Source organism: Phyllobates terribilis, unplaced genomic scaffold, assembly GCF_046119375.1.
Source record: "Phyllobates terribilis strain yellow unplaced genomic scaffold, ASM4611937v1 Scaffold_321__1_contigs__length_2177432, whole genome shotgun sequence".
NCBI classification, from domain to species: domain Eukaryota; kingdom Metazoa; phylum Chordata; class Amphibia; order Anura; family Dendrobatidae; genus Phyllobates; species Phyllobates terribilis.
Genome location: NW_027363081.1, coordinates 18,780 through 36,885, shown reverse-complemented (window position 1 = coordinate 36,885; position 18,106 = coordinate 18,780). Strand labels below are relative to the sequence as shown.

At 48.8% G+C, this 18,106-nt stretch overlaps 1 protein-coding gene and 1 long non-coding RNA gene across 3 annotated transcripts in view; one reads left to right on the top strand and one right to left on the bottom strand.

Moving 5' to 3' along the window:
- Positions 1-18,106, top strand: part of LOC141221144 (uncharacterized) — a 30,882-nt gene that overhangs the window by 2,413 nt on the left and 10,363 nt on the right. The window contains exon 2 of the long non-coding RNA XR_012289193.1: positions 111-249. This is a non-coding gene — a long non-coding RNA (uncharacterized lncRNA). The remainder of the gene's footprint in view (positions 1-110; positions 250-18,106) is intronic.
- The window catches only part of LOC141221143 (uncharacterized), a 28,274-nt gene that overhangs the window by 3,546 nt on the left and 6,622 nt on the right, over positions 1-18,106 (bottom strand). For both annotated transcript variants that reach the window (XM_073666493.1, XM_073666492.1), the window contains 3 exons: positions 16,561-17,209; positions 2,984-3,225; positions 2,449-2,624 (listed from right to left, as the gene is read on the bottom strand). In XM_073666493.1, coding sequence (XP_073522594.1) covers positions 2,449-2,624; positions 2,984-3,225; positions 16,561-17,209 — 1,067 coding nt within the window. The remainder of the gene's footprint in view (positions 1-2,448; positions 2,625-2,983; positions 3,226-16,560; positions 17,210-18,106) is intronic.

Sequence of the window (18,106 nt, the reverse complement as noted above, 5' to 3'; positions counted from 1 at the left end):
GATGGGCAAACTGCTCGGTTTTACCCGGGTTTGTGAGCGGGGTTGCTTTGTTAAAGCAAACTGCTAATAACCATACTGATTATACTTACCGAGTCTGCGTTGTCTTCCAGCTCTGCTGCGGTGCTGCATCACTTTCGGGGGGAATAGTCACGTGACTGGCCACAGCCAATCACATACACTCAGAAGATAAGGGGCGGCCCAGAAGTGACGCAGCGATTCTTCACAGCAGGAAGAGAGAACGCCTACCCAGTAAGTATATTAGGTGTAGTAACTATTTGCTTGCTTTAACGGAGTAACCCCGGTCACGAACCCGGGTAAAGCCAAACAGTTCGCCCATCCCTAGCCATGAACAACTGAAGATGTTTCCTTAGCAGTGCATCAGTAAATAGTGCGCAGTGGCTGTAAACACATCCCGACACTGACTGACAGCTGGCTGTACAGTGCATCAGTAGAGAGGTTGTGGCTTCAAAATCTATCATTTGCCAATGGATGATGTGGATATTCATGTGATTAAAACAAAATTCTAATTTCATTAGTCTGCTACAACAAACAGAAAAAAAAAATAATTTGAAGTTGAAACACTCACTCTGGGGTATCTATACACCCATTTTTTGTTTTGTCATTTAAAAACAAACAAAAACAAATACAAGAACCTGTTTAATAGTAATAAATGAAGTTTTAAAACATAGCCTTCAAAAATTATGTGAAAAAAAAAAGCATTATATTTTGGACTTTTTGGTCCCATTCTTGGTTTTGCATAAAGTGGTTGTCCAATGCTTGGACTACTCCTTCTCACTCCCCATGTTCAACCCCAGAATAATAAAGCCTATACTCCCCTCTAGTGCCAGTCCGGTTCCAGTGATGTCCGAACTCGCGTTTCCATAGCCCAGGTGCCATTTTTATGACATGTGAGCTTCACAACCAATCATCACCAGTTTCCTTCTCCCCACCTTCAAATTCTTAAGTGAACTCTGCATCTGCCACCCACTTCATATCAATTGCTCCTGCATACCAAGGCAAGGAGAATGAAGGTGGAGGTGACTAGTCTCGGACCTTGCTTGTCATAACAATGTCATCTAGGCTCCAGGAAGGATCGTTCTGACATCGCTTGAACAGTGCCGGCCCAAGGGTATTTTTTTCTTTTTAGATGGGTGCGCACATGGAGAATAAGAAGTGGTTGTCCTACAAGTGGACAACCCCTTAAAGCTGGAGACACACTGGGCAAAATGCATGCGATATACTCGCAAGAGTCTCGCATGCCTCACCTGGCACGACCGCCAGCTCTCTGGACAGGAGTGTATCAGGTGCATGTGTTTCTGTAAAGCTGCTGACCCGATCCTGTCCAGAGAGCCGGTGGTCGTGCCAGTTGAGGCATGTGAGACTCGTGGGAGTATCTCACATGCATTTCACCCAGTGTGTTTCTGGCTTTAAAGCAACATTCCATGCTTTTTTTTTTTTATTTATTGCACCACTGGAGTGGTGCTTTAAATTTAATTCCCCTGCCTCTTGTCTTATACTTACCCTCCCGACCCGTGGCTTCATCCTTTAAGTGCCGCGTCACTCCTATGGCAACATCTTTTGTATAGAAGTCCGAAGTAACCTCACAAGTGTTCAATGCAGTATGAGAGGCAGATCTAGGCTCTCGTAAAGATGTATTGATTTGTGACCTACAGCAACCCCATAAAAAACTGGAGCTGCTGGCAGATCCCAAATCTCCACTAACTGTAGTAACGCTGGAAACAGATGAAAACTGAGGCAGGTGAGTGTAAAGACTGGAGCCAGAGGCCTTGCATTTAAGCACCACTGTACTGTTAAAAAAAAAAAAAAAAAAGATAAATTGTGCTTTAAGTAATGGGCAACCCGAAATACGATCCATGATGCCTGAATCACAGGCAGCATAAAAGATACTGGCTACATTATATTGTAGATATCTTGGTTCATAGTAACTCTGTAAAGCATGCTGGTACCATGTGTCTTAGATGACAAGTGCTTGAAGCACGTCTGTCCACAGAAAGCTTCTGTACATCACACTTCAAAAACTGATAGGGAGAGACCTGTCAGTCATACAGAGCAGGACAGGGAGAATAGTTTGGGGAAGGACCTGCTGTTTGCACTTGTAATCTGAGACACGTGGTTCCCAGCATGCTTTTCAGAGTTACTAAGAAATGCTGCAACATCCTGGAGTAAGATAACACATCTGCAATATAATCTAGCCAGTATCATGTATGCTGCCTGCAGTTCGGGCATCATGGATCTGATGACAGGATCCCTTTAAAAAGGAATATTCAAAGATTAAATTGATTTACTAACTAGAAAAAAACCTATGTGAAAAAATGCAGGTAAATGGGAGAAGAAAACAGCTAAAAAATATTTAACACTATTGGTAAGGTTAAGTTCATGATATGTATGATTACAGGCATACACTAAAAAGTACTGAAAAGGACTTACTTTTGATACATATCTGTGAAAAATTCAAAATGCAGAACACGGATCAACTGGCTTAAATTACAGTTTTTCAGACTTGATAGATAAGAATGCTTCAAAGTCTGATGTTGCCTTTCTAGACCATTGTTGGTATTGATTCCAAATTGTTGTGTCCCAGTACGATACACATGTGCCCATTTCTTGTAAGAAAAAAAAAATCATGTTAGAGCATACTGATACGGCAAAGCAGCCCTATAAAGTAACAATTAAAAATAAAAAAATGGTGTTATGAAGACAGATTTTACTTACAAGATATAGATAACATACAGCTTGTTATGCCAAGCAAGCCTTTAACCCTGCTCTGCATATTGTAAAAACTATGTTTCTTTGTACTTGATGCAAAAAATATATGTTGTTTTGAGTAAAAATTTACTTGCCTGTGATTAGGTAGTATTTTCAATCAGATTTGAAATATTGGATATTAATATAATCATAATGACCCATAAAATAAATCTATAGTATCAATAAATCTAAAATCAAAAGATATTTGTTGGTTTACCTTTATATCCGGTAGCCATTTATGTGAGAACCACATTCTCAACATCTTATTTCTCTTCCAGACATTGCTAGATGTTAGAGTAGCCAAGGCTGTATCATGTTCTTCTCTTGAAGAAGCAAGAGCTATGCCCCGAAGCAAGGCCAGAACTTCTTTTTTATTTTCATGAACACCATGCACTTTTTGGTTAACCCATTCTGTCCAAGCTTTCTCCCGATGAAAGTCACACAACTTTATGTCAGCATCTAAACATAATATTTTAAAGAAAGTTACAAATTAACTAAACTATTACTTGTATCTAATATTTAAAGGGGCTGTCCTCTACTCAGCCAACCCCTTCTCAGTTTCTAAATTTACCCACAACAAAATAATACCTACATAATTTCTGGCACTGTTCCAGAGGTCAGCAATGGCTCTCCCAGTGCTTGCATGACATCCAATGTGTTCAATTAGCAACCGCTTCACTCACCCCTCCTAAGAAATCAGAAACCTGAAGTAACAGCAGTGGACACTGGATATGTCACACAATACCTCCCTGCAAGCAATGTTACAAGAGCTCCAGGAGAGACAGTGCTGAAACGGTCTCCAAGTAGTGGATAACCGTTCTAACCTATGCATGACCAAAAAAGGTCCAGAGCACCACAATAATGAAGATTTGCTTAAAAATGTGTGGGCCAGTACCCAACATTTCATTTCAAAATATCTATTTTTAAACCATTATCAATGTAACTACCTTTACTCTAAACTAACAAAACACTTATACTTATCTAGCTAACCCCCCCTTTTTTGGGGTTGAGGAGGGGGGGGGGTGGCGGCGAGGGGAGAGAGGGAATTCCTTCACTTTGTCTTGTCAAAGAACAGGATGTCACAGGAGACCAGGGTTGCAATTACATTTCTTCATCATCCCTCACCTGTACTGGAACACAATGCTATCAGGAGGAGGGGCTGCAGTTATTTACTATAGGAGTCTTGACTCTCAGCCGTCACAAGACATCCTGGATAGTGATGAGTGAACTTTGCTCGAACGTGTTTGCCCATTTCAGATTCGGCAAGAACATGGCCGATTCAGTTTGGGTTGGTCAGACCAGACCAATTTCCAAAAAAGTCAGCGAACAAAGGTTTGCTCAGTGAGTGATCGGATTAAAAAAAGCATTACTGCGTTTAAGTGATGCTTTTCTTCTACCTTCTGACTGTGTAGGATAACGGGTAGGATAGCGGGTGGGATGTGTTTGCATGTGTTTGTTGAGAGGAGGGGTGTGGGAACAGTAGTGTCAGACTATTTTTTTTCTCTTGCACGGCATTTTCTGTGTGCATGTTGCAGGTCAGCCGCCAATCAGGGCGAATAAAACATCCATAAGTTGAAGACACAAGGGCTTGTGTCATTTTATGGCTGTTTCTTTAGATACCAAAATCACGTCTGTAGGGATATAAGAAGCAGACATTTGCAGTCGCCACCATTTTCAGTGTTACTGGTTAGACACATTGCTGCTGCACTCCGTACAGCTCCATCCGCGTTACACAATTAGATAGCTAGTACTCCATCGCTTTTTAGCATTTTGTGCCGAGAACAAGTGTAATTCCTAAACCTGTGTGTGTTGCCAAAGCTGCGGTTTTTTTTGCATTCAGGAAGCGATTGCCATATCCATCAGTTTCCCCTAAAAAGGTTGAATTTGGCCTCAAACAAGTGCTTACCAAATCTGTGTGCAGAAAAGCCGAGTGGGAAATCCTGAGTAGGGATGGGTGAACTTGTGGTTTTTACCTGGGTTCGTGACTGGGGTTGCAGTGTTAAAGCAAGTTAATGGCTAATAATCAGGCTGATTATACTTACCATGTCCGCGTTATCCCGTTCAGCTGTGCCGCGACGCTGTGTCAATTCCAGGGAGAATAGTCACGTGACTTGCCACAGCCAATTACATACACCAAGATGATAAGGTGCGGCCTGGAAGTGACGGAGCGATGCGTCACACCAGGAAGAGAGAATGCGCACCCGGTAAGTATATTAACATTATTAACTATTGGCTTACTTTATCGCCGCAACCCCGGTCACGAACCCAAACAGTTTGCCCATCCCTAATCCGGAGGTCGTGGTGGAAAGGGGAAGGGGAAAAAGTTTATTGTAAAGGGGAACTAGTCTTGGTGTTGGAGGTGTATGTGGGGGTAGGTGCTACTGGTAATATTACTGAAAGCAGTAGTAACCAAACATTGGCTTATCGTCGTATCCCAAGCGAAGTGACAACTTCTGTTACTGGATGGCCTACTCCAGTCTCTGTTTGCCAGCAGCAGAGAAATACGAGTTGTGGATGAGGCCCAGAAAGAGCTTTTGCTACAGTTAATGGAAACCACTGCATCAAGTGGCCTGTCCTGTTCCTCCACCCCATCATCAAACAGTACAGTCCTCAGAGGTGGCGCCCCAATTACCCATGTGTCACACTCACAAGTCTCCAACCGCACAAATGACTGGGGAAACACAGATGACGGCTTCTGCTGAGATGTTCACACATTATATTCCATGGGCATCAGAGGTCTGCTCCAAACATACTCCAGAGGAGGAAAGCATCTGAACCGATGCCCAAAATCTTTTGCAATCTTTCTCTGGAGATAGAGGAAATTAGGTTCTAGCAGAAATCAAAACCCTGGTTGCCAGACGTTAACCCCCCGGGGTAGAGTTGATGGCGATGATGAGAGTCAGATACCTGAGGAAAACCCGCACTGTACGTTCAGAGCAGCAAGTGTAGGAGGGCGACTCATGGCGAGGAGTTGGACAACAGAGCGGATGATGAGGTTTTAGATCTGACTTGGAATGAGCCCAGAGTAACGCAGCTGACCAGCTCAGCAGAGGAGGAAAAAAGACAGATTTTGGTAAGAACTTACCTGTAAAATCCTTTTCAGCGAAGGAAGGAAGAGGGACACAGATCCATTACTAGTGGGTAGGCGGAGCTCCACAGGATAGTTCACCTCAGATTAGAAAAAAGTGACGACCGGCCCCTCCAGCTTAGACTCCTCCTACTCCCATGTCCTTCAGTCCGTACACAAGCTAAGGAAGAGCAGACAACACCAGCGGAACAACACAACCCCCTCCGAAAATTCAGAAATGCGAGAGAACAGGTTATGCATATAACAGAAAAAACACACAGTCCCAGGCACTACTCACTGGACCTGACAACTGCGATGAGCTGGCAATGCTGGAACAGAGCCCTAGATCGCCGACCCCAGCCCAGATGACCGCCATCAGAGAGGAGTCGCGCCGCATCTGGAAAACAATAATACACTTCTGCCATGGGAGGGTGCTGTGTCTCCCTTCCTTCCTTCGCTGAAAAGGATTTTACAGGTAAGGTCTTACCAAAATCCGTCTTTCAGCAGCAGAAGGGAAGGAAGGGAGACACAGATCCATTACTAGGGGGACGTCCCAAAGCAGTCCAGAACTCAAGGGTGGGAAACCGTGGCAGAATCGCCAACACCCCAACAACTTAGGCAAGCGCGCAACAAGAGCCGAAAACGAGATAAAGAGATAACCTAAAACCGCCGCCTGCAGGACCCTCCGTCCCAAGGCCGCATCGGCGGAAGCACTCACGTCCACTTTATCAAATTTAGTAAAAGTGTGAACGGAGCGCCAGGTAGCCGCCCGGCAGAGCTGCGCTGCCGAGGCCCCCTGACGAAAAGCCCACGACGAACCAACAGCTCTCGTGGAATGAGCTCGAACCTTAACCAGACAAGGCTCGCCCTTGAGCTGGTACGCCTCCAGGATAGCCGAACGTATCCACCGAGCTATAGTATCCTTGGAAGCCCGCACACCACGCCGACGACCAGCAGGAATCACAAAAAGAGTGTCCGACTTCCGAAACCCTTGCGTGATTGTAAGATAGAACTTCAACGTCCGCACCAAATCCAACGCGTGCAAGGCCCGCTCCTTTGGACTCTTCGGTTTCGGACAGAGGGAGGGCAACACAATGTCCTGATTGACGTGGAAACGCGACACCACTTTAGGCAGAAAATCGCAATGGGTACGAAGCACCACGTGATCTGAGTGGAACTCCAGAAAAGGGGGCGAGCAAGACAGTGCCGCCAACTCAGAAACCCTTCTCAAAGAGGTGACCTCCACCAGGAAGGCCACCTTCCAAGAAAGCAAGTAAAGCGTAGCTGAATCCATAGGCTCAAACGGTCCATGCTGAAGAGCCCCCAAGACTAGATTGAGCCGCCAAGGAGCCACAAACGCCCTCCGAGGCGGAAACTGACGTGCAACCCCACGAAAAAACGAATGCACATCCCTGCGCGAGGCAATAGCCTTCCGAAAAAGCACGGATAGTGCAAATACCTGACCCCGCAAGGTACCAACCGCCAGACCCTTGGCCAAACCACATTGCAGAAAAGCCAAGACGTTGGGAATGGAAAAAACCCTCGGGTTCCTTGACGATCCAGAACACCACGAATAGAAGGCCTCCCAAGTTCTGTGATAAATGCTAGTCGTAGCTGGACCTCTGGCCGCCCGCAAGGTGGCAATGACCTCGGCCGAAAACCCCCGACGGGTCAAGATCTCGGTCTCAAGTGCCACGCCGTCAAACGAAGTGACTTCAGGTCCGGATGGCGAATGGGCCCTTGGGTTAACAGGTCCGGGCGAAGAGGCAGTGGAAACGGAGGCGCCGCCAGAAGAGACCAGCATTAAATACCACGCCCTCCGCGGCCAATCCGGCGCCACCAAAATCGCCAAAATTCGTTCGAGTTTGATCTGCCGGATCACCAGAGGAAGCAAGGATACCGGCGGAAACATGTAGATCAGCTCGAAATGGTCCCACGGGGCTACTAGAGTATCTACCGCCACAGCCTCCGGGTCCCTGTACCTGGACGTGAACGTCGGAATCCTGGCGTTCAGCCTGGATGCCATCAAGTCCACTTGGGGAGTCCCCCAGCGGGAGCACAGCAGTGCAAAAACTTCCGGATGAAGACTCCATTCTCCGGGATCCACCTGCTCGCGACTGAGGAAGTCCGCCGTGATATTCAGCACTCCTGGGATGTGAATCGCGGAGATGGCTGGAACCCTGGACTCTGCCCATACCAGGATCCGAGAGACCTCCATCATGAGTCTGGAACTCCTCGTCCCTCCCTGATGGTTGATATACGCGACAGCTGTCGCATTGTCCGTCTGAATCCGGACCGGCAGACCGCTCAAAGGGACTGTCCAATGTCGGAGGCAGAGAAATATTGCTCTCAACTCCAGGATGTTGATAGGCAGAGACGACTCCTCTGACGACCAGACCCCCTGAACCCAGAGATCGTTCCAAACCCCCCCCAGCCAGTCAGGCTGGCATCGGTGGTAATGACCGACCACCGTGGGAGGAGGAAGGATTTCCCCAGGGATAAAGCCTCCGGACGTAACCACCATCCAAGAGACTCTCGCACCCTGCGGGAGATACCGACAGCGATCCAGCGAAGCCGCCAATCGATCCCAACGGGTCAGAATAAGATTTTGGAGACCCCAGGAATGAAATTGTGCAAACGGTACCGCTTCCATTGCCGCCACCATCAGACCCAGAAGGCGCATACACTTCCGAAGGGACATTGCCATCGCCAACCTCATAGCCTGGACATTGTGACGAAGGTTCGCTTGTTTGTCCGGAGGCAGGGACACCACTGCCCATACCGTGTCGAAAAGCATCCCCAAGAACAGGATTGACTGCGACGACTCCAATGACGACTTCTTCCAATTGACCAGCCACCCGAAGTCCTCCAGGTGCTGAAGGGAGAGATCGCGAGCTGTCACCGCCACCTCCGCTGTGGGCGACACAATTAACAGGTCGTCCAGGTAGGGGAGAATCGTAACTCCTTGCCTTCGATGGAGCGCCATGAGCGGCGCCAGAATCTTTATAAAAACCCTGGGCGCCGAGGCCAACCCGAATGGTAGGGCCACAAACTGGTAATGGGCCTGACCTATGGCGAAACGCAGGAAGCGCTGGTGAGCCCTGCCGATAGGGACATGCAAATAGGCGTTGCGGATGTCGATTGACACCAAGAAATAGTACTGTGACAGGGCCGCCACGACAGAGCGAAGAGACTCCATACGGAATTTCCGGGTACGAACATGAAAATTCAATTCTTTGAGGTCCAGAATGGGGCGAAACTTGTCCTCCTTTTTGGGGACCACAAAAAGGTTGGAGTAAAACCCCCTTCCCCGGTCCTCCGGCGGAACCGGAACCACCACACCCTGCTGCAGAAGAGAGTCGACCTCCCGCAGCAGTCAGCTTGGGCTTGGACGGGATGTGAGACTGACGAAACCTGTCCGGGGGTCGAGAATGAAACTATGAAATAGCCTGCCGACATAACCCGCGTCACCCAGGTGTCCGATACGTGGGACGCCCAAACCGACCCAAATTGTAGCAGATGACCTCCCACCCGAGAGCCCTCGAGTGGGTTCCTGGCGTCAGTCCGCCTTAGCGTGCTTTTTGTCAACCTCCCGTTTGTCCTGACGGAAATGTTTCCAGGGTGTACTGTATTTCTGGGTTGTCTTTCTGGAAGACGAGGGACGACCCGATCTCCAAGAGGGCTGACCGAACCGTCCCCTGGGCCGAAAGTACCGACAACCACTACCGGCACTTGACTTGCCAGATGTAGAAGCCGCTGCTTTCCGCTGCGGCAAAGCCGTATCCTTGTCCTTGGCCATCAGCTCCGTGAGGTCCGAACCAAAAAGCTGACCGCCCTTGTACGTCAGACTCCACAAACCTTGTTTGGATACTGCGTCTCCAGTCCACTGTTTAAGCCACAGTGCTCTCCTGACTGTGATGGCCGAGGATTGAGCCCTGGACAGAACCGAAGTAGTATCCCGCACTGCGTCCCTGCCATATCGGGCCGCCTCTTCCAACAGCTGGAAGAGCCTTTCCACCTCAGACAGCGGAGTCCCATCTTGCCACGCCGTCCGCAGCTGATCCAACCACCGCAGAGAAGCCTCACCAGCCCACATGGCCCCCAAGGCCGCTCGGAATCCATGACCCGCGGCCTCGTAGATGGACTTCGCCGCTAACTCTGTCCTTCTGTCCAAAGGTTCCTGTAGACTCGCCTTCCCTTTAAACAGGAAGCAAAGAAGATTTGCTCAGCTGAGACAATGGTACGTCCACTTCAGGAGAGGGAACCCAATTAGCGATAGTCTCCGTGGAGCAGGGATACGGGGCATCAAAAAACCGCATCTCCTGGAAGCGTTTATCCGGACACAGGAGTTCCTTCTCCACCGCCTCGTTAAGTTCATCGTGCGCCGGCAGCGTCGAACGAGCCCGACGCGACTCCTGATACAGCCGGGCCGACTTGCCAGGGAGCCTCGTCACCTCTTCAGACAGCTGTAACGCCTCCCGCATAGCCCCAATAAAAGAGTCCACGCGGCCCGAAAGAGAAGCAGAGCGACCCTGCCGATCCTCTTCATCAGAATCTGAGATCTCACCAGCAGAGTTTGTCGGTGATTCCGAAGCCTCCGACACTGCGCGGAGGAGACAGCGCCACCACAGGCCTGTGGCGCTTCTTGCCTCGTGACGTCGGTTGGGACTTAGCTGATACCCAATGACCCAGGAGGTCAGATAGACTGTCAATGGAGCGTGTGAGCTCCTCCACTTTAACATCACTGAGACCCACGACCAGTGTCGAACCTGATGCCGTCGAAGACCCCGGCGCATCAGATACGCGTGACCGATCCTGAAGCGGACCGGGGGAGAGGTCCGCGCCCCCTAGTCCCTGATACGACATGCCCCCACACAGTTGCGAGCGTCGCAGATAAGGCGGTAATAACCCCTTACAATGGGTACAGTAACCGAGGATGTGTGATTCCGCTACCACAGCCTGTTCCTACACAGAAAATCACCAAGCACTGAAGGGTTAAAGCTCCTCCTTAGAGGGAGAAGAGCTACCCCAGCTGCCTGCAGAGCAAAAGTTAACCTAACAGACTAGGGTGATTCACCCTCTGATCCCAGAAGCATGCACATCCAGAAAGGGTTAACTGCCCTGATGAGGCCAGACCCCGTTCAGAAGGGGTTAGCGCTGCTGACCACGCAATACACCTTTGACTTAAAAGGACAGAGATGTGCGAGTCCCAGAGCCTCCTCAGCAGAGGTAGCAGCGCCGGATATAGCACACCCTGTCTGCCTTAACAGGCCAGCAGTAAGGTGCTCTGCGCTGCAATAGTGAGAAAAAGGAATCTTCTGCCTTAAAAGGCAGAAGTGACTCACCAGCTGGCCGCGGTGACTGCTCTTCCCGGTGTCTGGTGGTGTAGAGAGCAGGGAGCAGGAGGCGCTGCACGAAGTATGGACGCCTTCAGAAGGACCCGGAAGAAGAAGGGGCTGGGTCAGCTCCAGCGCACGCTTCCTGCCTGAGACTAAGATGACAGGCAGCAGAGAGGCGCGAAGCCACGCCCCACGCCGCATACTAACGGAGTCCGCGGCTCCTCCGTCCCTGCTCCCCTGCTAGCAGAGAGTTACACAAACGCCGTATGCAGCGGTGATATCCTTCCTGCAAGGACAAAACAGCAGTCACCACTTGTAACAGTGGCTGCCGCCGCAGCCGCTGAAGCACTCAGACCTTGAGAGCACTTACCCAGCTGAGCGCCACAGGGACCCCCAGGGATATGTGGCGCCGTGGCCCTTTGCTCCCCCCCACGGCGGAGCGTGCAGGGACCCCACAGAAGCGGTGTGCGTCTCCGCCAGGGAGAGCCCTGTATCCCCCGGGGCCGGCAGGCTTCTGCGGGGACCTCCTTAGGGGGTACGCAGATCTGCCAGGGGAGGGTCAGGGGTCCCAGCAGCGCCGAGACCCCCTGAGACCTCTAGACCACGGGGGGTCCAGGTCTCCGGAAATGATAAAAGAAATTTTTTTTCTGAGGAGCTGCCAAGGCAGCGACTATCCTCTGCGACCTCAAATTTTAGACTGAAGGACATGGGAGTAGGAGGAGCCTAAGCTGAAGGGGCCGGTCATCACTTTTTTCTAATCTGAGGTGAACTATCCTGTGGGGCTCCGCCTACCCACTAGTAATGGATCTGTGTCTCCCTTCCTTCCCTTCTGCTGCTGAAAAGGAGGTTAGGTAGTGTGTCACCCTGGCCTGGATGCCACAAGTGTAATTAAAGCTGTGTCTGAGAGCAAGGGGGAGGTTCTCTAGTCAGGGGAACATTAGCATGCAATGCCTCCTGTCTCAGGCCAGTAGGGAGAGCTGGCTGCCCCTATAAAAGCTGGTACTGGGGGCAGGGTTAGGGAGAACTTGATGGCCTGTCTCAGCACTGAGACTTGTCCCAGAGCAGAGCAGGGACAGACAGTTGCACTGCACCTAAGAGGAAGTGTGGCAGGAGGAGAGCCACAAGCCAGAGACAAGAGGCGAAGCAAGCCTGTCTTGGCAGATAAGAGACTGACTTTACCAGACTTTGGTGTCTGAGGCTGGGAGGATTCTACATCCTCCAGCAGAGAACCAGTCCGCAAGGGACTGTATATTCCTTGGCCTAAGAAGCCTGGAGGCCCTGCCACAACCGAAGGGACCAGTAAAGCCGTACAAGGCTGGGAGCAGAAAGGAACCCACGTCGCAGGCCATACAGGCGAGAATACACGGAAAGCTCGGAAGCGTGGGCTGTTACCCTATAACGAGGAGATAGCCAGAAGGAGCGCAGAAAGCACGGTAGGCCTACAACCTCACCCTGACCAGGGCCAATTTCCCCGTTGCTCTCAGACATCCAGGTCCCCTCCTAGCTGGGACTGTTTATGGGTCAGTTTACCTATTTTAGTAAAGACCCTGGACTGCAACTTGTTGTCTGTGTGCTCCTTGCTCCTCCAGCACTATCGGCACCGGGACTCTCACTACCATTGCTCCCACCATCCATTATACTGCCCTGGGGCCGCACTCTTCCCGTGGGGAGTCACACCATCCCAGCTGCATATATCATCAGCCCCAGCGGTCTGCCCTGCAGCGGCGGTTCCTAATGACCGCAAATCCACGGGTGGCGTAGTCGGACATTATCAGCAGAACGTAGCAGACTACCATTGGCCTGACCACCCTGAGCCACGGAACCGGGTTGCCACTACTACTCCCATCGTTCCCCCTATTGCCCGGATCCGAGTGCCCCAAGGCCCAGGGGGCGAGTCAGTAGCATGTTCCCACAGAGACTGAGGGCTGCAAGCCCGACAAGCGCTGCATCCTCAGCCACAACTGTTTCTCTGGACTGATTACAGACACCGAGCACACCACTTGTTTGTAAACCCACCAGAACATCTCAGCCTGCACCTCCTTCACAGTGCAGCAGTTTGTCGGGTACATCCTAATCCACCCTCTGTCAGTACAGCAGCCAGCCCTCAGTCCCGCAGGTGTGGTCATTGAAAAGATTATTTTATTCAACACATCCCGTTTGAAGTTGACCATCTCCCATTTGTTGGCCACGGAAATGCTGGTGGATATAGATGGTTGCTGCAAGCTGATGGCCGTTGCAGACACCTATTATCAGTTTCCCAATCGCCACTACTTTTCAAAGAAAGCTGTGCCTGCGATACATTAGCATGTCGCAGACATTACTTGTACCTTGAGAAACACTGACAGGGTGCATATCACTACTGACACCTGGACGAGCAAATATGGCCAGGGGCGTTACATCTCCCTCACTGGCCACTGGGTGACTCTGGTGGCTGCGAGGCCAGGCGGGGGATGGGGCTACTCCAAGTCTTGTGGATTTCAAGACTTGGGACAAACTTCTGCCTGCACCTCTTCATCCAATGCTTCTGCCTCATCCAACTCCTCTAGGGCCTCCAGCTGCACCCTCGACTTCTTCCTTAATGTTGTAACAGTTCAACTCCCCCCTTCCCCCCAACTCTGTACTGCACTGCCAGGGCTCTCCGCCATTAGGCAGTGTTTAAATTAAAATGCCTTGGAGATGCAAGTCACACAGCTGAAGAGTTGTAGACAGCTATGCAAGCCGAGTTTGACCAATGGATGTCTTTGCTAAACCTGGAGCCAGGGAAGGCAGTGTGCAAACCTGGTGGTGGCTCTACACTCATGCCTTGCTCACATCCTCAACCTTGTCCAGCAATTCCTACGCCACTATGCCGGCCTGGATGAGCTGCTTCACAAGGCACGGTCGCTGTGTGCTCACTTCCGCCATTCTCACCCCACGGCTCATCTACTAGCATCGCTACAGAGGTCTTTTGGACAACCGGTTAACCGTTTCATATGCAATATGCCAACACAGTGCAATTCCACTCTGCACATGTTGCAGCGACTGTGGCAGCAGCGACAAGCCCTGGCATAGTAAAGATGCGTATAGTGACTCAAAGCAAGCTGAATGTGGTGCAAATGAATGTTCCAGAGTGGGCACAGAACAAGGACCTCTGCACCCTCCTTCACAGTTTCGAAATGGCTACCAAGATGGTTAGCACTGACGATGCAGTCATCAACATCACTGTTCCACTCATCTACATGCTGGAGAAAACTTGGAAAAATCTACAGGATGAGGTGGTGGTACCACAGGAAGAGGAGGAGCAAGAATAGGAGGACGTGGAAAGGGGATGAAGATCTCAAAAGGTCCGGACTCTAGTCACACAGCCAGGTGGCATGTCAAGGTGGAGTAGAGCGACAGAGGAGCTAATGGTACCAGACAAACTGGTGGTGAAGATGCAGGAGCTGAGGAACAAATGGAGGAAGATGAGGATGAAGAGGTGTTGGGCACAGAACAGTCAGGAGATAAGGAAGAAATGATTTCCCTTTCTGTTGTCCCAGGTTGGCGGGAGAGAACGGAGGAAGCAAGTGGAAATGTTCTCTCTCCGCAACACAAGGACTTGAGCCTCATGTACACAGACACATGAGCGCCTTCTTGCTGCACTATCTGCAATATGATGCCCGTATTGTTAGGATTTGAATTAACGACAAATAATGGCTTGCGACACTGTTGGATCCGCGGTTCAACAGTAAGTTTAGACAGATACTTCCTGCCCTGGACAGGGACGCATGCTGGAGTAGCCAAAAAAAAAAAAAAAAGCTGCTTGTATACAATCTTAGGACTGATTTTCCCCAACACAGTACTGAGGGACACCGTACGCATGACAAATCTACACTAACAAACCGGGGGGACGTTGAGTCGTCACCATACATTGCTTCTGCTAATGTTTGTGTCAGCAATTTCTTGGAAACGTTTCACCAATTTTTTCAACCAGCCTATCCACCAGTATAAATGAGTACAATTTTGACACGTAGTGAACGATTGGAGAGGATGGTGCAGGAGTATCTAGAGTTCAATATCCATGCCATTGGCAGGAAGGGAGAAGTTGGACCCTTTTGCATTTTGGGCTTCAAAAAAATGGAAGAATGTCCTGAGCTTGCCAGTCATGCCTTGGAGGTTTTGTCATGTCCGGCAGCAAGCATTTTTTCAGAACATGTCTTCAGCGCTGCTGGCGACATCCTGACGGATAAGCACATCCGACTGTCCCCTGAAAGTGTAGACCACCTAACTTTCATCAAGATGAAGTCATAGATCTCCAAGGACTTTTCCACCCCAGTAGTGGACTGCTCTGAGTAGACAATTTACTTTTCAGTATGCTGCATTGATATTGCCATTCTCCAAATTTTATTGTGGGCCACTTGATGCCATTTTGGTGGTACCTGGCCCTAATTTTTTGAAATGTGGAGACTCGTTTTGGGGGTTTCCTTGTCTGTTTCCTGTATTTAGCAGGGCTGAGCACCATGCCTACATCTGAAGCTTGAAATACTGGGCCAGGCCTTTTCCATGCATGCATAATGATGAAAATTTTAACTCTGGAAAATAGATGGCACTTTTCCTTGTGTCTGTCCCAAATTTGAGCTGTGTTTGGCAGCTTTTGTGCCCATTATAATGTGTTTTGTAGACCCTTGATTTTGCCTCCTTTTGTTTTCAATGGGATTCAGAAGCTCGGCGAACTGTTCATCGAATAGTGCAAGTTCGACGAACCGAATTAGAGTGTCACGCGTGGAGCAATTCACGTGGACTGCGGAGCAGACAACATGTGACATCGAGCTTCCAAAGGCTCGCCCATCTCTAGTCCTGCATCTTGGGTGAAGGAAGGTGTCAGAGGTGAGAACAGCACCAACAATCTGCTTCTGTCACCACCCTCAAATGAAGTCAAAAGGAGCGTAGATAAAAGCAATCAGTGACACTAGAAACATCCTGTGATAATAGTTTGTTTGAGGGTGGTGATAGAACCTGTGGACTAGTGCTGATGTCACTGACTTGTATGTCTGGTCCCTGAAGAAGTAATGTTTCACAGTTAGAAGCTATAAAAACAAAAGATGGCACAGTACTGGCCTCCCCCGCAGCTTCTATCAACATGGATCCTGGATGTCCTCAGATACAATAAACTACATAAAGTAACTGCAGCCCTGCCTCCTGTTCCATTAGTGATGGATGTTGCTGAAAAGTGAGTGCATCCACACGCATCTTTCAAGGACTGTAACACTCTTCTCAATCCAAATACTACGGGAAGCAAAAAAAAATATTTATATAAAAATGTAGGGATTAGAGTGATAAGTGTAAGGTCTTGTGTAAATAATGTTAGTGACAAATGCTTGGGATGTTAAAAGATAACCTTTTATAAAGTTTTTTTTATCTTAAAATTACCTGCAAATACTTGTGCGATGGCATTTATTTCTTCTAAGCAAAAGTCAAGCATGAAACAAGATGGGTTCCAAGTTGGATTCCAGTCCTTAATCATTTTCAAAGCTTCTATGATATATTCAGTCCGTTCCTGTTGAACCACAAAAGCAGCTACCACAGTATAGCACACATTTGTGCGTACACAAAGAAAATATAAAGGTAGTGCATATCTTGTTGTCCTGTAAGTGGCATCAAGCAGTGTAATACTATTACCATAGGTTGAAAGGAGTCTTTTTTGCCAGTGTCTTTGATAGCACAAAAGAAATTTTTGCTCATCTTGGTCTTCCCCCTTTACAGAATGAGGACGACAATAAATGCTGGCTCTATTATCTTCTTGTTGCCACTTAGAAACCAAATCCAATACCTTGCTTTGGTCAAACACAGAGGTAGTGGTCCCTTTAGAAGTTCGACCCATTATATTTGTGATGTCCTTCAACGTGGGATAATATCTTCGTCTTGAGGATTGTGGAAGATCAAGCCCTGTGAAGAGCTCTTGAACGACAAAATGCTCCACGAGTTTTTTGATATCTCTTTTTTTACGAATACCACTCTGGTAAAGCTCCAAAATTTTGTCCACAACTCTTGGGTCGATTTTTTCACGGATATTAGCTACCTAAAAAATAATTACAACATTTTTTTTATCAGTCATATAAAAAACAAACTTTATATCGAATCCAGAATTAAAGTAAACACAACAAAATCTCATATTAACTTACATACAGATGGAAGATATGGATCAGATGGTTATCATCTGATTTAAGCTAGCTAGAAAGTGTCAGATAGGTTACTGAGCAGTCAGAGATGGTTGGGTCTGACTACTCACAAATCCACAGCCTGGGGTGTGATATGGTGGACAAACTCCAAGTGAAATTCATTATCTGTATTTGTAGAGGTAAGAATTCCGCGGTGTCATGCTCCATGTTTTTTTGTGTGCTGCTTTAACCTTGAAATGCCATTGTTAGGACTGTGTATCCTGTCTTACTGCAAAGAAACCCTTTTTATTTTTTATTGTTTGGGGATCACTTTATGGTGCTTTAATAAAGCAAACTGGACATTTTAAGTCGCTTCACGTGCCTACCTCAACCGCCACAATAATATAATATATACAGTACTAACAATTGAACCCTTCTACGCCCGGGTGGCGAGCATTTTTATTGGTATATGGTCTCCCATGCTGGTATGTGCTGCCCCCCTCCTGTCTCCACCATCCTATCCCGGTATGCGTGGCACCCCTCATCCCCCAATCCCGGTATGCGTGGCCCCCCTCACACCCCAATCCCGGTATGTGTGGCCCCCTCATCCCTTTCACGCTGTACACAAAAAAAAAAAAAAAAACACACTTATATTCACCTTTCTTCCCTGTGCTCCAGCGCTGCAGCGTCCTGTTCTGCCGCAGGCCGGGGGAGGAGTGCGGCACCGGAGCACAGCGCTGTCCGGCGCCATTTTGCTGAACACTGCAAATGTGTCTTCAGTAAAATGGTGCTGGATAGCGCTATGCGCATGCACCAAT